The 23,379-nt window shown below is 38.1% G+C and overlaps 1 protein-coding gene and 1 pseudogene across 8 annotated transcripts in view; one reads left to right on the forward strand and one right to left on the reverse strand.

Moving 5' to 3' along the window:
- TUT4 (terminal uridylyl transferase 4) overlaps positions 1-23,379 on the forward strand; it is a 153,058-nt gene that overhangs the window by 20,852 nt on the left and 108,827 nt on the right. For all 8 annotated transcript variants that reach the window (XR_003679635.2, XM_028489393.2, XM_024119799.3 and 5 more), the window contains exon 2: positions 16,977-17,859. Coding sequence is in view for 7 of the 8 variants with exons in the window: in XM_028489393.2 (XP_028345194.1) it covers positions 17,070-17,859 (790 nt within the window). In the remaining variant the exon portion in view is untranslated. The remainder of the gene's footprint in view (positions 1-16,976; positions 17,860-23,379) is intronic.
- On the reverse strand, positions 1,002-1,698 carry LOC102989555 (sigma intracellular receptor 2-like; annotated as a pseudogene).

A 23,379-nucleotide genomic window follows, 5' to 3' on the forward strand; every position in this document is an offset into this window, starting at 1 on the left:
TTATTTTGACCAGACACACGAGTCAGACGATACTCCCAACAATCAGACTGTTAGGGCTTGTAAGCAAAACAGGCAAAAAGGGGGAACTAACCAGGACCAGCATCTACCATTTTCCATGTGTGTTCACAAGTCGTTTTTTTTTTTTTTTTTTTTTTTTTTGAGTTGGCCTCAAGTATGAATTCAGAGAAAGCTAGCAGAATACCACGTACTAACGTGAAGAGACCCTATATGCACACGCTGGACCTGTCATGCGCAGCTCCCCGCCACCTGTTGCCTTTGACTGGGAATGAGACAGGAAGGAATTATTCAACTATTCGGTAGGATGAAGTTATCCAGTAGGAGGGACACCTCCAGTGCAGGTTTGAGACACCAGATGTCAGAGTAAAGGAACTTATGTTAGGTGGTCTGTAAAAAGTAATAGAAGACTGAGGCTTGGAAAGAGGATAAACAAGGAGACTTTAAAAAATCTCTTCTCCTGGGACAACCTGTTTAAGACAGAAACAATACACCTTCCAATCTGACCCATTTCTGACTGAAGGTCATGCCAAGGTTGAACGTTAAGGAAAACTAAGTTTAACGCTCTTACAGAATAGCTCACCCCCACCTAGGCGTGGGGACAAGAAAGCAGTTTTTGATGAACATCACAGAGGCACAGCTTCAAGCTTAAAAATGGCCTGAGACACCCCAGTGACACACTGTAGAGAGTCATGACTCAAAGGGTTAGTCACGGGTATACTGTGGGTCATATGACTCATGAACTTGCCAAGTAGACCATGTTGCTTGGAAGTTTATCTGGTTTCTGGTCTGGTTCTGCCTTTAGTAATCCTGCAGTGGTGCTTGGGCACATGGTGAGGCCTCTGGCACCACTTCCGTATAACCTAGCCCACACCCCTCTGCTCATCCTCAGGTGATCAGTCTGTTTATGCCAGTGCCCTTGGAAGATGAGGGTTTGATGTGCCTCCTGCCAGTGCCTTGGCCATGTGTGTTGCTGCTGGTGTGTTTCAAATACTACTGAAAACATGGGTTCTGAGCATTTTCCTGGTACTGGGTCCAACAGGAAACTGCCCCGTGGTCACCTCTCCCCTGGACCCGGGGTTATTTTTCCTCATTTTTTTCTCCTCAGACTTGTAGTAGGGGTTCTGCAACATGAAAAGCAGAAGTATAAGAGGGGTGAGAAAGTAGGGCATGTAGACAGATACAAGGAATAGTCGTTCGTGGAAAGTCTTAGGTCCTTGTCCTCTGAAAACAACTGGCTTTGGAGAAATCCTCGAGTAGAAATGTGGAGAGGATTGGAATCAGAGTTGTCATCGTTTGAACCGAGTAGATGATTGCAGGGGTGCAGATCCACCTGCAGCCTCCTTTGAAGAAGGCATATGTTGCGACAGGAAAGAAAGGCAGCTGAAACACAAGCTCGCAAAACAGGAAGGACTTAAACCACACCGGGGCGTTCTGTAGCAGGGGATCTTTGAACTCAGTATACCACTGCTGCAGGTTTCTCAGCTTCACGGGGTAGAGATCGCGCGGCAGCACCGCCTGCAAGTCCACGAGCAGGGTGATTGGGATGTGGGAGAGGAAGTAGAGGCCCAGCAGCCACTCCAGGCCGTGCCGGGTGCCCAGAGGCCCCATCATCCATCGGTTGGGCAGAGCAGGAGGCCAGACTATGCTGGAGGGAACGCGACGTGGCCACATTGAGTCTTGCTGAACTCCCTACACATCATGGACCAACCGATATTCTGTGTTCACGGGGCATCACCAAAGCTATATGAGAATGAGGTGGAAACGAATGGCAGGGTATACATTTTGCATATATCTCCTGCTCCTGTGCATGTTCCATTGTCCTATTAGACTTCACTACAAAGCACAAATTCAAAAATAAAATTATTAAGAATTTCAAGTTGGTGACAGGAGAGCTTTAAACCAAGCACAACGTCTTTCTGAGCATGGAGCCCTGTGTAACTGCACAGATCACATGACCATGAAATTAGCCCTGAACAAAAGGGTTGGAGGGAAATAGTAACATGGGTCGAGACAGAGACTGCCTTATTTCACCTTGTACTAATGTGATAAGCCTTGTTACTGCTCCTTTATTTTGAGGCATTCTGAGGGTTGTGTTCCTTATTGCCTTGAAGTTAGGTGCAGCCATGTGGCTTTTTTTGGTAAATGAAATGTGAGCAAAGGTGACCAGTGCTATTCCTTCTCCCTCTGTTTTGCTAATATGGGAGGTAACATAAGATTAAAGCAGCTTGGAATGCTGAGCCAATGCATAAAGGACAGCTGCCTTAGAGAGTCACCTTAATTCACAGAGGATTTTGCATGAGTTGTTAAATCAGTGTATGTTGTGATAAACATTGAGTTGTAGAGGTTGTTATTGCAGCATAACCTGGCCCATTCCAAGGTATACAGTATATGAAATTTCAAAATGAGTGTGGTGTTAGAAGCACAAGCATTGTAGGACCAGCACAGTTACATATCACAGTTTTTGGACCTATGGGACAAACTTTGTCTCCCTAGCAAACAAGTAACACTTAAAAAGTGTTGGCTACATTGTTATACATAAATACCAAAGAGCTGCCTGATATTGGAAGAATCAAGAGCTTTCTAGTGAATCTTGCATCACAGAACTCTTCATATAGATAGGGCTCATTCTTGATTATTTGTTTATAAGGAAAAAGAGGAAAGTGTGGCTTGGATAATTAGGGGATCCAGATGATCTCCATATCTCATTTGAAAAAAGCCCAAAAAACAATTGGCAACCTCAGGCTGTTTTAATCAACAAATTGCTTGTGAAAAGAAGCATGACTTAAACTAAACTTCTTTGACCAGTGGCCAAAAAAGTTTTACCAGATGTACACAGAAGGAAAAGGCTTGAGTAATCCAGAAAACGTAGCTAATTGGGCTTTAGATGAGGATCTAGGTAATTTAGTTTGGAAATCCCATTTATTTACAAAACTGGATTTGAGAGAAGGGGGCACAGTTCTACTTGCCTTTGATCATAAAAACTCTGTCAGTTGATTTACCCATATAAAAAGTTATGTTTTTTTTAAACCTTTAGCTATTTTAGTGAATGATTGACATTTAAAATTTGAGGTTTGTGATACTTTATATAAGCTTAATACACATTATTTCGATTAAATTTTTTGAGTTAAAAATTTTTTTATTGTGGTAAAGTATACATCACATTAAATTTATCGTTTTAACCTTTTTAAGTGTACAATTCAATGGCATTAGTACATTCACAATGTTGTGTAACCATCGCCACTATTTATTTCCAAAGCTTTTTTATCATCCCAAACAGAAACTCTGTACCCATTAAGCAATGACTTCCCATTCCCCTCTCCCGCTAGCCCCTGATAACTTCTGTTCTACTTTCTGTCCCTGTGAATTTACCAATTCTCAATATCTTATATAATTGAACCATACAATATCTGCTGTTTTGTGAGTGATTTATTTCGTTTAGCATGATGTCCTCAAGGTTCATCCATGTTGTAGCCTGTGTCAGAGTTTCCTTCCTTTAAATGGCCGAGTAATATTCCATTGTGTGTATCCCACATTTTGTTTATCCATTCATCTGTTTATAGTTGCTTGGTTGCGTCTCCCTTTTGGCTGTTGTGAATAATGCTGCAGTGAACATGGTGTACAAATATCTGTTTGAGTCCCTATTTTCAGTCTTTTGGATATATGCCTATGAGTAAAATTGCTGGATCATATGACAATTCCATGTTTAACTTTTTGAGGAACTTCCAAACTGTTTTCTGCATCAACTGCATCATTTTATTCCCACCAGCAGTTGCATGAGGATTCCCACTAGGTTTTTTGTTTTTTTTGCTTTGGTTGCCTTTGCTTTTGGTATCAAATTAAAAAAAATCATTGTCAAGATAGATGTCAAGGATGAAATTTTAAATTTTGATGAAGACCAATTTATCTATTGTTTTCTTTTGTCATCTGTGCTTTTGATGTCATATTTAAGAAACTTGCCAGATCCGAGGTCATGAATATTTATAGTTTTTATGCAGTTATAGTTTTAGTATAGATATTAAATTTAGGTCTTTTGTTTTTATTTTTGTTTTTATCCTTGCATTGTTTATTTTTGAAAATATAGGTATATATATTCTCTTCTTTCTTACAAAAAATTAGCTTACTACACATGCCTGTGTATATTACTTTTTTTCACTTAACAGTATATCTTCACTATCACTCCATAACAGAATAGAGATTTCCTCAGTCTAGTTTACATCTGTATGGTAATATATTTTATTGTTTTATGATAGTTTTTCTGTAATTTTTCAAAAGACTCAAATGGTCATTTGAGTTTTTTTCTTGTCTGCTGCTTTTACAATCAGTGTCTTGTCTTATTTGATCCATTTTGAGTTAATTTTTGCAACTGGTATAAGGTCAGGGTCCAGCTTCATTCTTTTGAACAGGTGTGTTCAGTTTTCCAGCACCATTTATTGAAAAGACTGTCCTTTCCCCCATTCAGTACTCTTAGCACTATTGTCAGATTGAATGCCCATGTATGTAAGGGTTATTTTTGGGCTCTGTATTCTGTTCCATTGATATATGTCTTTCCTTATGTCATTACCAGACTGTTTTGGTTATTGTAGCTTTGTGTAGTAAGTTTTGAAATAAAGTGTTACTCTTCCAACTAGTTTTTTCCTTTTTTTAGATTGTTTTGCCTATTTAGAGTCCTTTGAAATTCCATATGACTTTTAGGATGGGTTTTTGTTTCTGCAGAAAATGCCCTTGTGATTTTGATAGTGATTGCATTGAGTCTGCAGATCACTTTGGGTAGTATTGACATCTTAACAGTATTGTTAACAGTGTAAGTCATTGGCAATGACTTAAGTGAAGGAAACAAATGGGTGAGTGCACAGTGGGCTGCAGTTTATGGATTCTGCCCAGTCTCCAGCTTTTGGCAGCACTGGGAAAGCAGACTAAATAGTTTTGGGGACTCTTGATATTGATAACAATAAGCAAGGGGTGGAGTACTTAATTCTTTTAAGGTGAATGATAAACATTGTAAAAGGTGTGTTTTCGAATGTTCTACTCCCTTCGGCTGTAGGTTACATGAACTTAAAATACTTCCTGATTCCTTAGTTACCCATAAGCAGTGACCAAAGTCTGAAAAGGGAAGAGCAAGAAAGAGGTAGGTAGGGAAAGTAGACTGGAAGGAATCTATGAACATGGGATGTCGCTGCATTTATTTATTTAATTTCTTTCAGTAATGTTTTGTAGTGTAGTGTTTTCAGAGTAAAAATTTTTTTGCCTCCTTGGTTAAATTTATTCTTAAGTATTTTATTCTTTTTGATTTTATTGTAAGTGGAATCATTTTTGTAATTTCCTTTATGGATTGTTCATTGCCACTATAAAGAAATCTGTGTGTTGATTCTGTATCCTGCAACTTGTTGAATTTGTTTATTAGTTCTGTTTTTTTGTGTGTATTCTTGGAATTTTGTTCCATTTTGTTTATTAGCTCTGTTTTTTTGTGTGTATTCTTGGAATTTTGTTCCATTTAAGATCATGTCATCTGCAAACAGATAATTTTACTTTTTCTTTTCCAGTTTGGATGCCTTTTATTTCTTTTACTTGGCTAATTGCTCTGGCTGGAACTTCTAGTACTGTGTTAAATAGAAGTGGCAAAAGCAGACAGACATCTTCGTCTTATTGCGGGTCTTAGGGGAAATTTTTTTAAGTCTTTCACTAATGAGTATGATGCTAGCTGTGTGTTTTTCGTTTTGTTTTCATTTTGGGTTTTTTTTTTTTTTTGTAGATGGCCTTTATTATGTTGAGGAAGTTCCTTTTTATTACTAGTTCATTGAGTGTTTTTATCATGAAAAGGTGCTGGATTTTGTCAAATGCTTTCTTCTGCATCAGTTGAGATGATCACGTATTTTTCTTTTCCTTCAGTCTATTAATGTGTTTTATCACATTGATTGATAATTCATGTGTTCAATCACCCTTACGTTCTGAAGATAAATCTCATTTGGTCATGGTGTATAACCCTTTTAATATGCTGCTGAATTTGGTTTGCTAGTACTTTGTTGATGATTTTTTGCATATATATTCAGAGTATCAGAGTAATGCTGGCCTCATAGAATGAGTTAGGAAGTGTTCCCTCCTTTTCAATTTTTTGGAAGTGTTTGAGAAGGATTGGTATTAATTCTTTACATGTTGAGTAAGCTTCTCCAGTATAGCCTTCTGATTCTGAGCTCTTTTTGTTGAGGGGTTTTTGATTACTGTTTCAATCTACTTACTTGTTGTAGGGTATTCATATTTTATATTTGCTCTTGATTTAGTTTTGGTAATTTGTGTGTTTGTAGGAATTTGTCCGTTCCACCTAGGTTATCCAATTTGTTGATGTACAGTTGTTCATAGTATTCTTTTATAATCCTTATTTTAAAAAATTATATCAAATATCCTTTTATCTCTATTTTAAAAATTGTGGTAAAATAATACATTGCTTAAAAAAACACATTGTTTTCATTTGTCTCAAGGTATTGCCCTTGTGATTTCTTCTTTGACCCATTGGTTGTTTGCGTGCATTGTTTAATTTTCACATATTTGTGAATTTTCCAGTTTTTTTCCTGTTATTGATTTGATTTCCAATTTCAGTCTGTTGTGATAAGAAAAGATAATTTGTATGATTTCAGTCTTTTTAAATTTATTAAGACTTGTTTTGTGGCCTAACATAATAGTCTATCCTTGAGAATGTTCCATGTGTACTTGAGAGGAATATGTATTCTGCTGATGTTGGGTTGAGTCTTCTGGATTTATCTGTTAGGTCTCATTGCTGTATAGTGTTATTCAAGTCCTCTATTTCCTTATTGGTTTTCTGTCTGGTTGCTCTAACCGTTATTGAAAGAAAGGCATTGAAGTCTCCAACTATTTAATTTATTTATTTAATTGAAGTATAGTTGATTTACAATATTGTGTTAATGTCTGCCATACAGCAAAGTGACTCATATATATATATTATATGTAATATATATATAATATATGTATACATTCTGTTTAATATTGTTTTCCATTGTGGTTTATTGCAGGACTTTGAATATAGTTTTCTGTGCTATACAGTAGGACCTTGTTTTCCATTCATTCTGTATGTAATAGTTTGCATCTACTAACCCCAAACCCCAGTCCATCCCCCCTCCCCACTCCCTCCCCCTTGGCAACCACAAGTCTGTTCTCTATGTCTGTGTGTCTGTTTCTGTTTCATAGATAGGTTCATTGTGTCATACTTTAGATTCCACATATAAGTGACATCATATGTTATTTGTCTTTCTCTTTCTGACTTACTTCACTTAGTATGATAATCTCTAGTTCTGTCCATGTTGCTGCAAACGGCATTATTTTCTTTTTTATGGCTGAGTAGTATTCCATTGTATATAGGTACCACATCTTTTTTTGTTTTTTAAAAATTTTTATTGGAGTAGAGTTGATTTACAATGTGTTAGTTTCACGTGTACAGCAAAGTGAATCAGTTATACATATATCCACTCTTTTTTTTTTTTTAAGATTCTTTTCCCATATAGGCCATTACAGAGTACTGAGTAGAGTTCCCTGTGCTATACAGCAGGTTCTTATTAGTTATCTATTTTATATGTAGTAGTGTGTATATGTCAGTCCCAATCTCCCAACTTATCCCTTTCCCCCTTATCTCCTGGTAACCATAAGTTTGTTTTCTACATTTGTGACTCTACTTCTGTATTGTAAATAAATTCATTTGTACTTGTTTTTTTTAGATTCCACATATAAGGGATATCATATGATAGATGTCTTTCTGTGTCTGACTTACTTCACTCAGTATGACAATCTCTGGGTCCATCCATGTTGCTGCAAATGGCATTATGTTCTTTTTTATGGCTGAGTAATATTCCATCGTATATATGTACCACGTCTTCTTTATCCATTCATCTGTTGATGGTCATTAAGGTTGTTTCCATGTCTTGGCTATTGTGAATAATGCTGCTATGAACATAGGGTTCATGTATCTTTTTGAATTATAGTTTTGTCCAGATATATGCCCCGGAGTGGGATTGCTGGATCTTATGGTAGCTCTGTTTTTAGTTTTCTGAGGAACCTCCATACTGTTCTCCATTGTGGCTGCACCAACTTATATTCCCACCAACAGTGTAGGAGGGTTCCCTTTTCTCCACACTCACTCCAGCATTTGTTATTTGTAGACTTTTTGATGATGGTCGTTTTGACTGGTGTGAAGTGGTACCTCACTGTAGTTTTGATTTGCATTTATCTAACAATTAGGGATGTTGAGTATCTTTTCATGTGCCTCTTGGCCATCTGTGTGTCTCTTTAGATCTTCTGCCCATTTTTCGATTGGGTTGTTTTTGTTGTTGAGTTGTATGAGCTGTTCGTATATTTTGGAAATTAAGCCCTTGTCAGTCTCATGGTTTGCAAATATTTTCTCCCATTCTGTAGGTTGTCTTTTTGTTTTGTTTATGATTTCCTTTGCTGTGCAAAAGCTTGTAAATTTGATTAGGTCCCATTTGTTTATTTTCGTTTTTATTTCTATTGCCATGGGAGACTGACCTAGGAAAACATTGGTACAATTTATGTCAGAGAATGTTTTACCTATGTTTTCTTTTAGGAGTTTTATGGTGTGATGTCTAATGTTTAAGTCTTTAAACCATTTTGAGTTTATTTTTGTGTATGGTGAGAGGGTGTGTTCTAACTTCATTGATTTACATGTGGCTGTCCAACTTTCCCAGCACCAGTTGCTGAAGAGACTGTTCTTTTCTCATTGTATATTCTTGCCTCCTTTGTTGACAACTAATTGACCATAGGTGTGTGGGTTTATTTCTGGGTTCTCTATTCTGTTCCATTGATCCATATGTCTGTTGTTGTGCCAGTGCCATGCTGTTTTGATTACTGTAGCTTTGTAGTGTTGCCTGAAGTCTGGGATGGTTATGCCTCCTGCTTTGTTCTTTTTCTTCAGGATTGCTTTGGCAGTTCTGAGTCTTTTATGGTTCCATATGAATTTTAGGATTATTTGTTCTAGTTTGGTGAAAAATGTCATAGGTAATTTGATAGGGATCCAGCTATTATTATAGAATTATCTATTCCTCTTTTCAATTTTGTTAATTTTTGTTTCCTATTTTTGGGGCTCTGTTATTAGGTATATATATGTTTATAATTGTTACATATTTTTGTTGGACTAAACTTTTTATTAGTGTATAATGCTCTTCTTTGTCTCTTGTAACCTTTTTTGATTTAAAGTATATTTTTTTCTGACAATTATATAGCCAACTCAGTTCTCTCTTGATATCTTTTTCCAGCCTGTATTTTCAACCTCTTTGCTTCTTTGTATCTAAAGTGAATCTCTTGTAGGGTAATATGATAGATGGATCATGTGTTTTTTAATCCAGTTTTCTAATCTCTGCCTTTAATTGGCGAGTCTAATTCATTTTTGAATTGGCCAAAAAATTCATTCGGTTTTTTCCATAAGATGGCTCTAGTAGTCCTTCGTTGTCTTTAACTTCATTTGAAACAATTTTGTTAGGTTGTATTGTGACAGCTGTCATATTAGTGTGCCTTTAAAAAAACTTATCAAAATTGGTGAATTTTTGTGTAGCCATTTTAATGTTGAAAGTGGAAGAAAACAACATTTTTGGCATATAATGCTTTATTATTTCAAGAAAGGTAAAAACACAACTGAAATGCAAAAAAAAGATTTGTGCAGTGTATGGAGAAGGTGCTGTGACTGAGCGAATGTGTCAAAAATGGTTTGCAAAGTTTTGTGTTGGAGATTTCTCACCGGACAATGCTCCATGGTCCGGTAGACTAGTTGAAGTTGATAGTGATCAAATCGAGACATGAATTGAAAACAACATTATACCACACGGGAGATAGCCGACATACTCAAAATATCCAAATCAAGCGCTGAAAATCATTTGCACCAGCTTGGTTATGTTAATCGCTTTGATGTTTGGGTTCCACATAAGTTAAGTGAGAAAAACCTTCTTGACCATATTTCTGCATGTGATTTTCTACTTAAGTGTAACAAAAACGTTTGTTTTTAAAACAATTTGTGATGGGCGATGAAAAGTGGATACTGTACAATGATGTGGAACAGAAGAGATTGTGAGGCAAGTGAAGTAAATCACCACCAACCACACCAAAGAAGATGATGTTGTGTATATGGTGGGATTGGAAGGGAGTCCTCTATTATGAGCTCCTTCCAGAAAACCAAACGATTAATTCTAACAATTACTGCTCACAGTTAGACCAACTGAAAGCAGCACTTGATGGAAAGCATCTGGAATTAGTCAACAGAAAATGCATAATCTTCCATCAGGATACCGCAAGAGTGCATGTTTATTTGATGACCAGGTAGAAACTGTTACAGCTTGGCTGGGAAGTTGTGATTCATCCACTGTATTCACCAGACATTGCACCCTCAGATTTCCATTTATTTCAGTCTTTACAAAATTCTCTTAATGGAAAAAATTTCAATTCCCTGGAAGACTGTAAAGGGCACCTGGAACAGTTCTTTGGTCAAAAAAATAGAGAGTTTTGGGAAGGTGGAATTATGAAGTTGCCTGAAAAATGGCAGAAGGTAGTGGAACAAAAGGCTGCATATGTTGCTCATAGAGTTCTTGGTGAAAATGAAAAATGTGTCTTTTATTTTTACTTAAAAACCAAAGGAACTTTTTGGCCAACCCAATACATTTAAAGTAGTCATTGATAAGGAAGGATTTATTCCTGCTCTTTAGTTTTTTCTTTTCTGTATGTCTCGTGCTTTTTGTTCCTCAATTTCTCTCTTAATTTTTTTCTCTCATAATTTTTCTCTTACTGCCTTTTTATGTATTCAGTTGGCTTTTTTATAGTGTGCTATTTTAATTTCCTTTTTTCCTTTTTTGTATTTTTAAACATTATTTTCTTAGTGGTTGCCTTGCAGATAACAGCACAACTAATATCTTAAATTTATAATAGCCTAGTTTGAGTAATACCAGTTTAGTTTCAGTAGTATACACATGCTCTGATCCTATATGTCTCTGTTCTTTCTCATTGTTGTTGTCATAGATTGCATCTTTATACATTGTGTGCCCATTAACATAGGTTTATAATTGTCTTCTTATGTATTTGCCTTTTAAATCATGTAGGAAAAAAAAGAAGAGTTACAAACCAGCAGTACAATAATACTGGCTTTTATGTTTACCTGTGCTAAGTTACCTTTACCAGTGTCCTTTATTTCTTATGGGTTTGAGTTACTGCCTAATTTCTTTTCATTTCAGCCTTAAGAACTCCCTTTAGCATTTCTTGTAATGCTAGTCTACAAGTCTGCTAATGAAATTTCTTAGCTTTTGTTTATCTGGAAGTGTCATATTTTCTCTGTCATTAATAAAGGATAGTTTTTCTGCATGGTTAGAGAATATTCGGTTGACAGTGTTTTTCATCCAGGACTTTAAATATGTCATCCCATTGCCTTCTGGCCTCCATGATTTTTGATGGGAAATCAGCTGTTAATTTTATTGTGGATTCTTCATGTATGAGAAGTTGCTTCTCTCGTTGCTTTCAAACTTTCTTCTGTCTTTAACAATTTAACAATTATGTGTCTTGCTGTGGATTCCTATGAGTTTATTCAGCTTGGAGTTCATTGAGTTTCTTGGATGTGTGTAGTTGTGTCTTTCATCAGATTTGGGAATTTTTTGGCTATTATTTCTTCTTTTTTTTTTTTTTTTTTTTTGGCCACGCTGCACGGCTTGTAGGATCTTAGTTCCCCAACCAGGGGTTGAACCTGGGCTCACGTCAGTGAAAGCACGGGGAGTCCTAACCACTGGACCACTAGGGAATTCCCTCTTTAAGTATTTTTTCTTTCCCCTTCTCTCTTTTCCTTCTGAGACTCTTGTTATGCATATGCTAGTATGCATGGTAGAGAAGAAGGAAGGCACATGAGGAACTCAGGAACCAGACAATACAGGGAGCAGAAAAAAGTTCCAGAAAAATTGTTAGTGTTTTCAGAAATAAGAGATGAAGATCAGAGTGCTGTGAAAAGGAATAATCAGAGAATTAGAAAGTTCTTAGAAGTGAAAATACGAAAGGTTTTCTCCCTGCCCCCCCCCAAATATAGAAGGGTTGGAAGATAAATTTGAGGAAGTCACCCAGGAAGGACAAAAAAGAGATGGGAAATGGAGAGAAAAGATAATTGGAGGATCAGTGTAAGAGGCCTAAAGTTCAATTAATAGGAGCTCTAGAAAAAGAGCAGAGAAGATGAAAGGGAGGAAGTTATGGAAGATATAATATGGAAAAAATTTTCAGAAGTGAAGGACTTGAGTTAGAGATTAAAAGAGCCAGCTGAATGCACAGCAAAATGAATAAAGAAATATCTATACTAGGACTTATCGCTTGTAAATTACAGAACATTGAGGCAAAGAGAATATCATAAAAGTTTCCATAAAGAAAAAAAAATAGTTCAGTAAAAGAGACGGAGAATAAGAATGGCATAATTTTCTCAGTAGTAACACTAGAAACTAGAAATTGTTGAAACAATACCTGTAAGATTTTGAGTGAATAATTTTTAACCTAGAATTTCAAACCTGATTAAACAAAATATGAAGAAAGAATAAAGACATTTCAGGCATGCTAAGTCTTATAAAACTTACCTACTATTGGGGCTTAAGGGAGCCCAATAAATAGCACTCTCTTTCCCTTCCTGAATTCTGAACAAATTGGGAGAGATAAAGGAAGCATATGGAGACTGGAATATTATTTTTATTATGGATAAGATTCACATTGGAGAATGGGACTTATATTTTCAAGTGGCTTGCTAATACTCAATGCCAGAAATAGACAGATTTAACCACTCAGGCATAGGCAGAGCTGAACAGTGACAGGCCCTGTGTGGGGCTTGCAACTGTAATGTTAGAGTATGAATGAGAGAGTGGAATTTTCTTTCCTGAGAACAGCTGGATGCAAAGAGGAAGGAGAGGGGAAGGTGCTAACTTTTGCCCAGATCATTTTTCTAAAATCAATGATGATATAAGTTACCCCATCTCCCTAGGAAAGGAATGAATGGAGTGGAAAGAAATCAGGAATGTTATGATAATGGTTGTTCCTCTACATGAAATGAAATGTCAGAAGTAGGGCATAATTATTTTCTTCAGTGCCTTCAGTGCCTTTCTTGTTTTGTTTTGTTTTTTTTTTTTTTTTTTGCAGTACGTGGGCCTCTCACCGCTGTGGCCTCCCCTGCCGCGGAGCACAGGCTCCGGACGTGCAGGCCCAGCGGCCACGGCTCATGGGCCCAGCCGCTCCACAGCATGCAGGACCCTCCCGAACCGGGGCACAAACCCGCATCCCCTGCATCAGCAGGTGGACTCCCAACCACTGCACCACCAGGGAAGCCCGCCTTTCTTGTTTTTTTTCTTAGAAAGCTACTGGAGGATATGCTACACCAAAAAAGAGGAAGTAACTTATGGAAGAGGGAAATAGAAGAGTCAGTCAGCATGAGAGAGTAGATGGGAATTGGTAGGATGATAGCAAAAGGAAAGTCTCAGGGTGACAAGTGTGGTGGAAATCTAGTAGTGATCAGAAGGTGCCAGATGGGATATCCAAGGAGAGAAAAACGACAATAAAAACAAACACATGGGTTGCTTGATGTATTTGAAGACATTGAGAGAAGATTTACAGTTCTGTCAATGAGTTATTGACAGATATATAAAAAACTTAAGAGAAGTGAGACAATTCCAGGTAAAACTGAAAAGTATGCCAAAAGAGAAATGTGGTTATAGTATATATGTTGCTTAAGTCAAAAGCCTAGGCTCCTGTGATAAAGAGATCCAGTAGTATAGTGACCTAAGATACAGTTTTTTTTCTGTCTCATGTAATAGTTGCTAGGTGAGTAGTCACCAGATCCAGATGAATAGTTTATTGTGTGTGGTCATTCAGGAGTCCCAAGTTCCACTGATGATTTTTGTCCAGTCAGAAGTATGGCCAAGGGCTAACAGTGTGGACTTTACTTGGGCTTGTTAGACTAAATGCAGAATGTTAGTCCTCACTCCAAACCTACTGAATCAGAATCTGCACTTAGGAACTAGCTGATTCCTGTGCACAAAAGTTTAAGACCTACTGGTCTGGATTGGAATTTAACTATTGGCTATGTGATTGAAGATGGATGACTGGGAATTTTATCCATTGAGAAGGGGAGAGCATGGAGGAGGTAAGAACTTGATCTTAAGGACACACCTAACTTCAGAGAAGGTTGGGAAATGTAGTTTAGCTACATGCCTAGGAAAAAGGAGAAAATGAATTTTTATAGATATCTAGAAAACTCTGTGCAATGGTATATTTGGCTCAGCCATAAATAATATTGGCATATCATATTATAGTCATCCTGGGAGGATGGTGGTGGGATGGGAACATAAGTGTGTGTACAATTCTGTCTGTAGGAAGTCAGTAGATAATATCTAAATCTAAAACAAAATAGGTAGTATCAGCTTAAGCATGTAATTTAGAAATATGGAGGTAAATCTCAGAAGAAATAGATAAAAGAGTTGACAGTAGTTGCTTCTGAGGAGAGAGATTGGTAGTTGGTAGGAGAATGCTGTTTTGCCTTGCCATTTACTTTTTCAACTGTGTAAGTGTATTTGTTTTATAAGAAGCACATAGGAAAAAAAATTCCTGTAGTCTAAATAGGAGGTAAACACATGAAATGTGTTAAGTGCTCAGTACTATGAGAAAGGTAAGAACAAAGTCCATAGAAAGAGGCATATTATCCAGGCCACCCTGGGTGGTAGGAGGCTAGGGGATGGATTGGGAAGTGAGACATTTTCTAGTTACATTGTAGACAATATAAAGTATGAAGCAATTAAATATCTTTTGGATCTATTATATTTTGTTTCTAAAGAGTGAACAATTAAAAATAATTTAAGCTAAGTTTTTATTAATCCATTTAACAAATTTATTGAGTGTCTACTTTGAACTAGGCACTGTAATAGGCATTGAAGATATAATGGTAAGCAAAATGAGAAATGGTTTCTTACCTCTTGGAGCTTATAATCTTGTGTATAAGATTATACAGAAGAGTTTGGTTTTCCTTCACTTCTACTTTCAGAAACATTCCTTAGAGCATTGATTTTTCAAGTGTAGTTCCCAGTCTAGCCACATGAGAATCACCTGGGAACTTGTGAGAAATGCAAATTCTCAGGCCCCAATCCCAGACCTGCTGAATCAGAAACTCTGGGCATGGGACCTTCCAGGTGATTCTAATGAATGATAAAATTTGAGAACTATTGCCTTAAAGGTAATCAATATTTTAAGTTTGGTTTATTACTGCTAGTATTTCGGAAATAACCTGATTTCCATAATATGTAGTATACAAGCTATTTCTAGTATAGAAATTATTTAACAAAATGTAGTATTTTCATTTGTTTATAGTTTGTGCTCTGTGGTAAAAATGTAATAGTTCCTATTATATTTTAGAACAAAACGGATTCTGATTTTTTTTTCTATTTTATCTAAACATTATTCTTTTAGAGCAGTTTTAGTTTGACAGCAAAGTTGGGCAGAAAGTACGGAGTACCCATGTAACTCCCTTCCCCCATGCAGGAATAGCCTCTCTCACTATCAACATCCCTGCACCAGAGTGGTACATGTGTTACAGTCGATGCACCTACATTAACACGTCATTATCATCCAAAGTCCGTAGTTTATCTTAGGGTTCACTATTAGGGATATCCATTCTGTGGGTTTTGACAAACGTATAATGACATGTATCATCGTACAGAATATTACTATAACTTTTAAACTCTGGGATCCTGTTGGTTTTTTAAAATTTTCTTACCTCCGAAGAATTTATTTAAACTGCTTTGTACTTTGGAGCTGGAGAAAGTCTGTTGATGTTGGTTCCCCATGTTTAGAGCGTTAAGTTAGAAGTAGGTTAGTGGTATAAATAGGTAGTATTTAGTAGGAAAGTCATGTGGGAAAGACCTTACCCACGTCTTCTATAAACTGATTCCCTATGTTGCATATGGATTGCAGTTCTTCTGTTACTTTTACCACTTAGTCTTCTATAAGCTGATTCCCTCTGTTGCATATAGATTGGAATTCTTGTGTTATTTTTGTTCCATTTCCTTTTATGTTAATTGTGGTACATCAGTTGCAGGTTTTATTTCCCTTTTAGTTGAAATTCTTATTGAGTAATGTAAAACAGCATTTTACTTCTGAAGTTCCCTTGTTTTGATGTCATAGTGCCAGAATTACATTAGAACCTCCTTTATGGGCGTTTCGCTGTTATTTACTAAGTGGATTTTAACTCCTTCTCATATAGTTTTCAGAGTTTAAAAATTTTTATTTTTTACTCTTCAGCTTTTTACTTTATTTTTATTTATTTTTGGATGCGTTGGGTCTTCGTTGCTGCGTGGCTTTCTCCAGTTGTGGCGAGCAGGGGTTATTCTTCGTTGCCGTGCGTGGGCTTCTCATTGCTGTGGCTTCTCTTGTTGCGGAGCACGGGCTCTAGGTGCGTGGGCTTCAGTAGTTATGGCATGCGGGCTCTAGAATGCAGGCTTGGTAGTTGTGGTGCACAGGCTTAGTTGCTCCGCGACATGTGGGATCTTCCCGGACCAGGGCTTGAACCCTTGTTCCCTGCATAGTCAGGCAGATTCTTTTTTTTTTTTTTTGTGGTATGCGGGCCTCCCTCTGCTGTGGCCTCTCCCGTTGCGGAGCACAGGCTCCGGACGCGCAGGCTCAGCGGCCATGGCTCACGGGCCCAGCCGCTCCGCGGCATGTGGGATCCTCCCAGACCGGGGCGCGAACCCGGTTCCCCTGCACCGGCAGGCGGACGCGCAACCACTGCGCCACCAGGGAAGCCCCAGTCAGGCAGATTCTTAACCACTGCGCCACCAGGGAAGCCCCGCTATTCAGTTTTGAGAATAAAGTGTAAAAGTTTTTTTTAATGTGTAACCAATTTTTTAGAAATGGGTTTTGCATTTTAAATAACAGACTTTTTTTTTTTTTTAATCCAATAGTTTGCTTGCCTAAACTGGATTTGAAGCAGTTCAGACTACTGGAGATCTGCCACTTTACAATATCACAGTTGGAAAGAAGCAGGTTTTCAAATAATGGAAGAGTCTAAGACCTCTGAAAATGAAAATCATGAACCAAAGAAGAATGCTTGGGCTCTTTCTGAAGAAAGCAAAGCAGTTAAATTTATAACTAATCAAACTTTGAAAGCTAGAAATGATAAATCCATAAAAGAAATTGGGACCAACTCTCCAAATAGGAATAGTAGTAAAAAGAATAAGCAAAATGATATTTGTATAGAAAAAACAGAAGTTAAATCATGTAAAGTAAATGCTGCCAGTGTTCCAGGCCCTAAAGATTTGGGGTTAGTCCTTCGAGATCAAAGTCACTGCAAAGCAAAAAAATCACCGAATTCACCGGTGAAAGCAGAAAAGGTACCTGTTTCACAGGCAAAAGTAGAAAGGGCACCCAGTTTACAGGCAAAAACAGAAAAATCACCAAAGTCACTTAATTCACCAGTGAAAACAGAAAAGGCACCCAGCTCACAGGCAACAGCAGCAGAAAAGACACTTAATTCACAGAGGAGAGCAGAAAAAGCACCTGGTTCTCAGATGAAACCAGAAAAGGTGCCCAGCTTACCAGCAGAAGCTGAGAAGGTACCCAGTTTACTGTTGAAAGAAAACATGAGACAGACAGAATTACAGCAGATTGGTAAAAAAATTCCAAGCTCCTTTACTTCTCTGGACAAAGTGAATATTGATGTTGCAGAGGGAGAAAAATCTGCTCTCGAAAACTCACAACAATCTCAGAAGCAACAAACATGTACAGATAATACTGGTGATTCTGATGATAGTGCTTCAGGAACTGAAGACATATTGGATGATTTGAGTAAGTACAAATTAGATTATTCCACAAGTCACATTTTTGGAGAGATTTTTTAATATTAATGTTCTTTAGATTATCCTTAGTTTGATTTTAACTATTTTAACTACAAAAAGGACAATAATATGGTGTCTTAGGTTGAAAACATTTATTATGGGAGGTACAAAGCCTGTGCAAATACAGGTTTAGTGGTTCCTATAGTTGATGTGTACACACACACACACACACACACACACACACACACACACACACACACACACACTCTCTCTCTCTCTCTCTCTCTCTCTCTCTCTCTCTCTCTCTCTCTCTCTCTCTCTTCTTTTAAATGGTCCTGGTAGTACATTGCTCATTCATTCGCCAAACATGTATGTATTGAGTTCCCATTATATGTCACGCATGTGTTTACAGAGGAAAACCAAAAAAAAAACACAGCCCCAGACCTCTAGGAAGCTTCAAGTTAGATGAGGATGATACAGATAAGTAAGGTGGTAATTTAGTTCAGTGCCAAAAACTTAGAATCGAGAAAGTACATGATTTAATTGAGGTACTTACACTTTGGGTTGAGAAAATGCATGATATAAATGTGAGACTGCGAGTGTGACTGAGATTCAGTATGACCGCAACAGGGACTTGTGGGGGAATGTGGCAAAAGATGTAGCTGTAAAGGCACACAAGAATTGGCAAGTAAAGGGCCTTTTAGGATATGATAAACAGTTTGGACTTTATTATGAGTGTTTTGAGAAGCCACTGAAGAGTTTTAACTAAGGTAGCACTGTGATCATATATATATATATAAATTTATATGTTTATCTTTTCAGCAAATTCTTTGACAGGAGCAAAACTGGAAACAGATTCACTAGGACACTTGCAATTTACTTGAGAATTATCATTGTAAAATTCATTTTCTTATGAGATCTTGATCTTAGCGTTACTTGTTTATAAATATTGTCCATGTCTTTTGAGTACTTTAATCCTAATTTTGTTTAAATTAATGAATTTTCCTTGGCAGTCTTTTATCCTGATGTTTCTGTGGCTAAAAGAATAAAACCTTTTCTTGATGTATAAAGAGTAAAAGCTATTTCTAAATCATTATTTACCACACTTTGAGAAATACTGACAAAGAGTTCAGAAATAGCTTCTTTTTATTTCTGGTGGTACACAGATGATGGTTTATTGACAAACCTTTTTTAAATTTAATAGAGGTACCTTTGTATGTAAGAAAAAATGTTAATAATTTCATAGGTATGGGCTTCCCTGGTGGCACAGTGGTTGAGAGTCCGCCTGCCGATGCAGGGGACGCGGGTTTGTGCCCCGGTCCGGGAAGATCCCACGTGCCGCGGAGCAGCTGGGCCCGTGAGCCATGGCCGCTGAGCCTGCACGTCCTTAGCCTGTGCTCCGCAACGGGAGAGGCCACAGCGAGAGGCCCGCGTACCGCAAAAAAAAAAAAAAAAAAGAAAAAAGTGACAAAATAAGGTGACAGAGTGAGGTGGTTAAGATTGTGAACTCTGAAGTAAAATTTCATAGGTTTTGAATCTTATCTTCCCCACTTAATAACTTTGTAATCTTGGATAAGCTGCTTACATGTCTAAGTTTCCTCTTTTTTTAAAATGTGGAGACGCTGCTGCCTTTGTTATAAAGTAAGTGAAATAATTCAATAGAGTGTTTCATGTAGTCCCTGACACAGTAGGCAGGCAATGGCAATGAATATCCTTTATTATTATTATTTCTCCAATTAAATGCAGTTTTGTTATTTGTTAACATGGAGAACAAGTTGAAATAGCTTAAGGAAGCTAGTAGACCAAATAGAGGTCCTTTCGGGAGACTTGTTTTAACAAACTAATAAGAATGAGGGACTTCCTGGCAGTCCAGTGGTTAGGACTCCGTGCTTTCACTTCAGGCGGCATGGGTTCGTTCCCTGGTTGAGGAACTAAGATCCTGCAAGCTGTGTGGCCAAAATAAAACAAACAAAAAACCACTTGATACCAAGTAGGTAAGTATGTTTTAGGACTTCCCTGGTGGTCCAGTGGTTAAGACTCTGGCGCTTTCAACATGGGGGCTCAGGTTCGATCCCTGGTTGGGGAACTAAGATCCCACATGCCACATGGTGCGGCTCACAAAAAGAAAAACCGAAAAAAACCCAAAAATGATTTATATGGGAATTCCTTGGTGGTCTGGTAGTTAGGACTCCAGGCTCTCACTGCTGAGGGCCCAGGTTCAATCCCTGGTCGGGGAACTGAAATCCCACAAACTGTGTAGTGTGGCCAAAAGATTAGTGGATTAATCTCCATTAGGTCCAACTTTAGCTCCCACCTAGCACTTCCACCATTTTTCCTTTTGCCGTTTGTACGTTCCGTAAATATTTTGGGTGGTCTCTGCTATGTGCAGGTACTGATCTAGTTGCTAGGAATATAACAATGAACTAAACAGATAACACTATACTTACTTATAGAGTTAATATTCTAGTGGGAGGAGACAGACAACAAACATAGTAAATAAAAAAAGTATATAATAAGTTAGTGATAAATCTTATAAGAAAAATAAAAGAGGAAAGGTCATAAGGAATGATGCTGCTGTGTCTGGTGGTGGTGTTTCAAATTTAAATTGTCACTGAGAAGGTGACATTAGATCAAATACTTGAAGGTAAGAGGTGGGAGAGTGAGCCTGGTGAATATTTGAAGGGAGAATATACTAGATCTGGGCTTCTCAAACTTTAATGTGCATATGAATCAATTGGGAATTGTATTAAAATTCAGATTCTGGGCTTCCCTGGTGGCGCAGTGGTTGCGAATCTGCCTGCTAATGCAGGGGACAAGGGTTCGAGCCCTGGTCTGGGAGGATCTCACATGCCGTGGAGCAACTAGGCCAGTGAGCCACAACTACTGAGCCTGCGCATCTGGAGCCCGTGCTCCGCAACAAGAGAGGCCGCGATAGTGAGAGGCCCGCGCACCGCGATGAAGAGTGGCCCCCGCTTGCCACAACTAGAGGAAGCCCTCGCACAGAAACGAAGACCCAACACAGCAAAAATAAATAAATTAATTAAAAGAAAATTCTTGGGCTCCATTCTCTGAGATATTTGATTTAGAAAATCTAGAGTCTGAGATACTGAATTTCTAACAAGCTCCTGAATGAAGCTGATGCTGCTGGTCAGGATCATGCTTTTGAGCAGCAGAACCTAACTCATCTTCTTACTTTCACTTATACCATCCTTCCTTGTGTTTTCAACATAGCAGCCAGAATGATCCTGTTAAAATTATTCAGATCATGTTATTCATCATGTTTCAATGGTTTCCCATATATCAGAGTAAAAGCTAGTGTCCTTGCTGTGACCTTTGTGATCTTCGGCACTCCCCCCCAACTTCTCTGCCCTCATTTATCTACTTCTCATCGTTTCTCTCTGTTCCAACCACATGATATCCTTGCAGTTCCTCTAATGTGAAGGGAAATGTCCACCTGATGGCTCTTGCATTTGCTTTTTCCTTTGCCTGGAACACTCTTCCCCCAGATGTCCATATGACTAGCTCTCTTACCTCCTTCACCTTCTCAGTGAGCCTTTTGCTGGGTCACTTATCTAAAACTTACAAACCTCACCTCCACCTCTGGCACTCCTTATTCCTTTTTTTTTTTTTTTTTTTTTTGCTGTATGCGGGCCTCTCACTGTTGTGGCCTCTCCCGTTGCGGAGCACAGGCTCTGGACGCGCAGGCTCCGCGGCCATGGCTCATGGGCCTAGCCGCTCCATGGCATGTGGGATCTTCCCGGGCTGGGGCACGAACCCATATCCCCTGCATCGGCAGGCGGACTCTCAACCACTGCGCCACCAGGGAAGCCCTCCTTATTCCTTTTACCTTTTTAATTGTTCTCCATAATTCTTACTATCATCTGTCATGTTTAAAATTTTTATTTACCTTTTTATATTAGTTTTATTGAGATATAATTCACATGCCATAAAATTTGCCATTTAAAAATATACAATTTAGTGTTTTTTAGTATATTTACTAAGTTGTGTAGACATTACGACAGTCTAAATCATGAATATTTTCACCACCCCCAAAATAAACTCCATACCCATTAGCAGTCACTACTCATTACCCTCTCCTCCTAGGCACTGCCAACCACTAATTTAGTTTCTGTCTCTATAGACTTGCCTATTTTATATGAATGAAATCATACAACATGTGGCCTTTTGTGTCTGGCTTTTTTCACTTAGTATGTTTTAAGATTCATCCATGTTGTAGCATGTATCAGTACATCATTCTTCTTCATTGCTGAATAATATTCCTCTTGTGCTCCTCTTGTGGTAGGAGACACATCACCTCCAAAGAGAGGCACACTATTCAGAAAATTAGCGCTATCAAAAGAGAAGTGAATTTCAGGGTTCTTGTAGATGGCATGTAGAGTGGCTTTTGAGGGCAGAGAGGAGAGGTTTATTGATTATCTATGAGCACTTACTTTTAGAAGTGCTTTTAGATACATCCAAATCAATTTCTTTATTCAACACACTATTATTAAGTGTCATCTCTGGTCTAGGCATTGTATTAAAATCTGAAGGTACAAAGTTGGATAAGATCTGGTCATTAGCATCAAGGAATTCATTATCTAATTGTAAGAGGTAGATAAATAAATACAAATTACATTGCTGTGAAAATGTGAGATAATAGCGGGTGCTATGAGAATATAAAGAATATCAGACTGTCTTCTTTTTTTAAAATTAATTTTTGGCTGCATTGGGTGTTCGTTGCTACGCGCACGCTTCTCTAGTTGCGGAAAGCGGGGGCTACTCTTGTGGTGTGTGGGCTTCTTATTGCAGTGGCTTCTCTTGTTGCAGAGCACGGGCTCTAGGCACATGGGCTTCAGTAATTGTGGCACGTGGGCTCAGTAGTTGTGGCTCGTGGGCTCTAGAGTGCAGGCTCAGTAGTTGTGGCACATGGGCTTAGCTGCTCTGTGGCATGTGGGATCTTCTCAAACCAGGGATCGAACCCTTGTCCCCTGCATTGGCAGGCGGATTCTTAACCACTGCACCACCAGGGAAGTCCAAGACTGTCTTCTGAAACAGTTGATGCTTAAACTGAATTTTGCAGGACAGGTAAACATAACTAGTTGAAGTGGGAAGGGCCTTGATGGTGGAGGGAACAAAACATGTACAGGCATTGATACTTGGAGTAGCAGTGATCCATTCTAGCACATTTGGTATGAATGAAGTGAAAAGTGTTAGAGCAGGATATACGATTAGAGATATAGACAACTTAGCTCTCTTTTTTTGAGGTCTTGGCTTAAAGTCTCAAAAAAGCCTTCCCTGACCCCCATATCTAAAGTTTGTTTCCCTCTCAGTTACTTGTTTTTCTCCTTTATAGCACTTACTACAACTTGGGATTATTGTATTTAAACTGTTGACTGCCTTCAAGAGAGCAAGCACTGTGTGTTATTTGTTAAAGAGTTTAAACTTTATTCTGAACTCCATGAGAGCCTGTTAAGTATTTTAAGCAAGAGAGTAACATGATTCTATTTGTATTTAAAAAAATCACACTGGT

Source organism: Physeter macrocephalus, chromosome 4, assembly GCF_002837175.3.
Source record: "Physeter macrocephalus isolate SW-GA chromosome 4, ASM283717v5, whole genome shotgun sequence".
In the NCBI taxonomy this organism is placed as follows: domain Eukaryota; kingdom Metazoa; phylum Chordata; class Mammalia; order Artiodactyla; family Physeteridae; genus Physeter; species Physeter macrocephalus.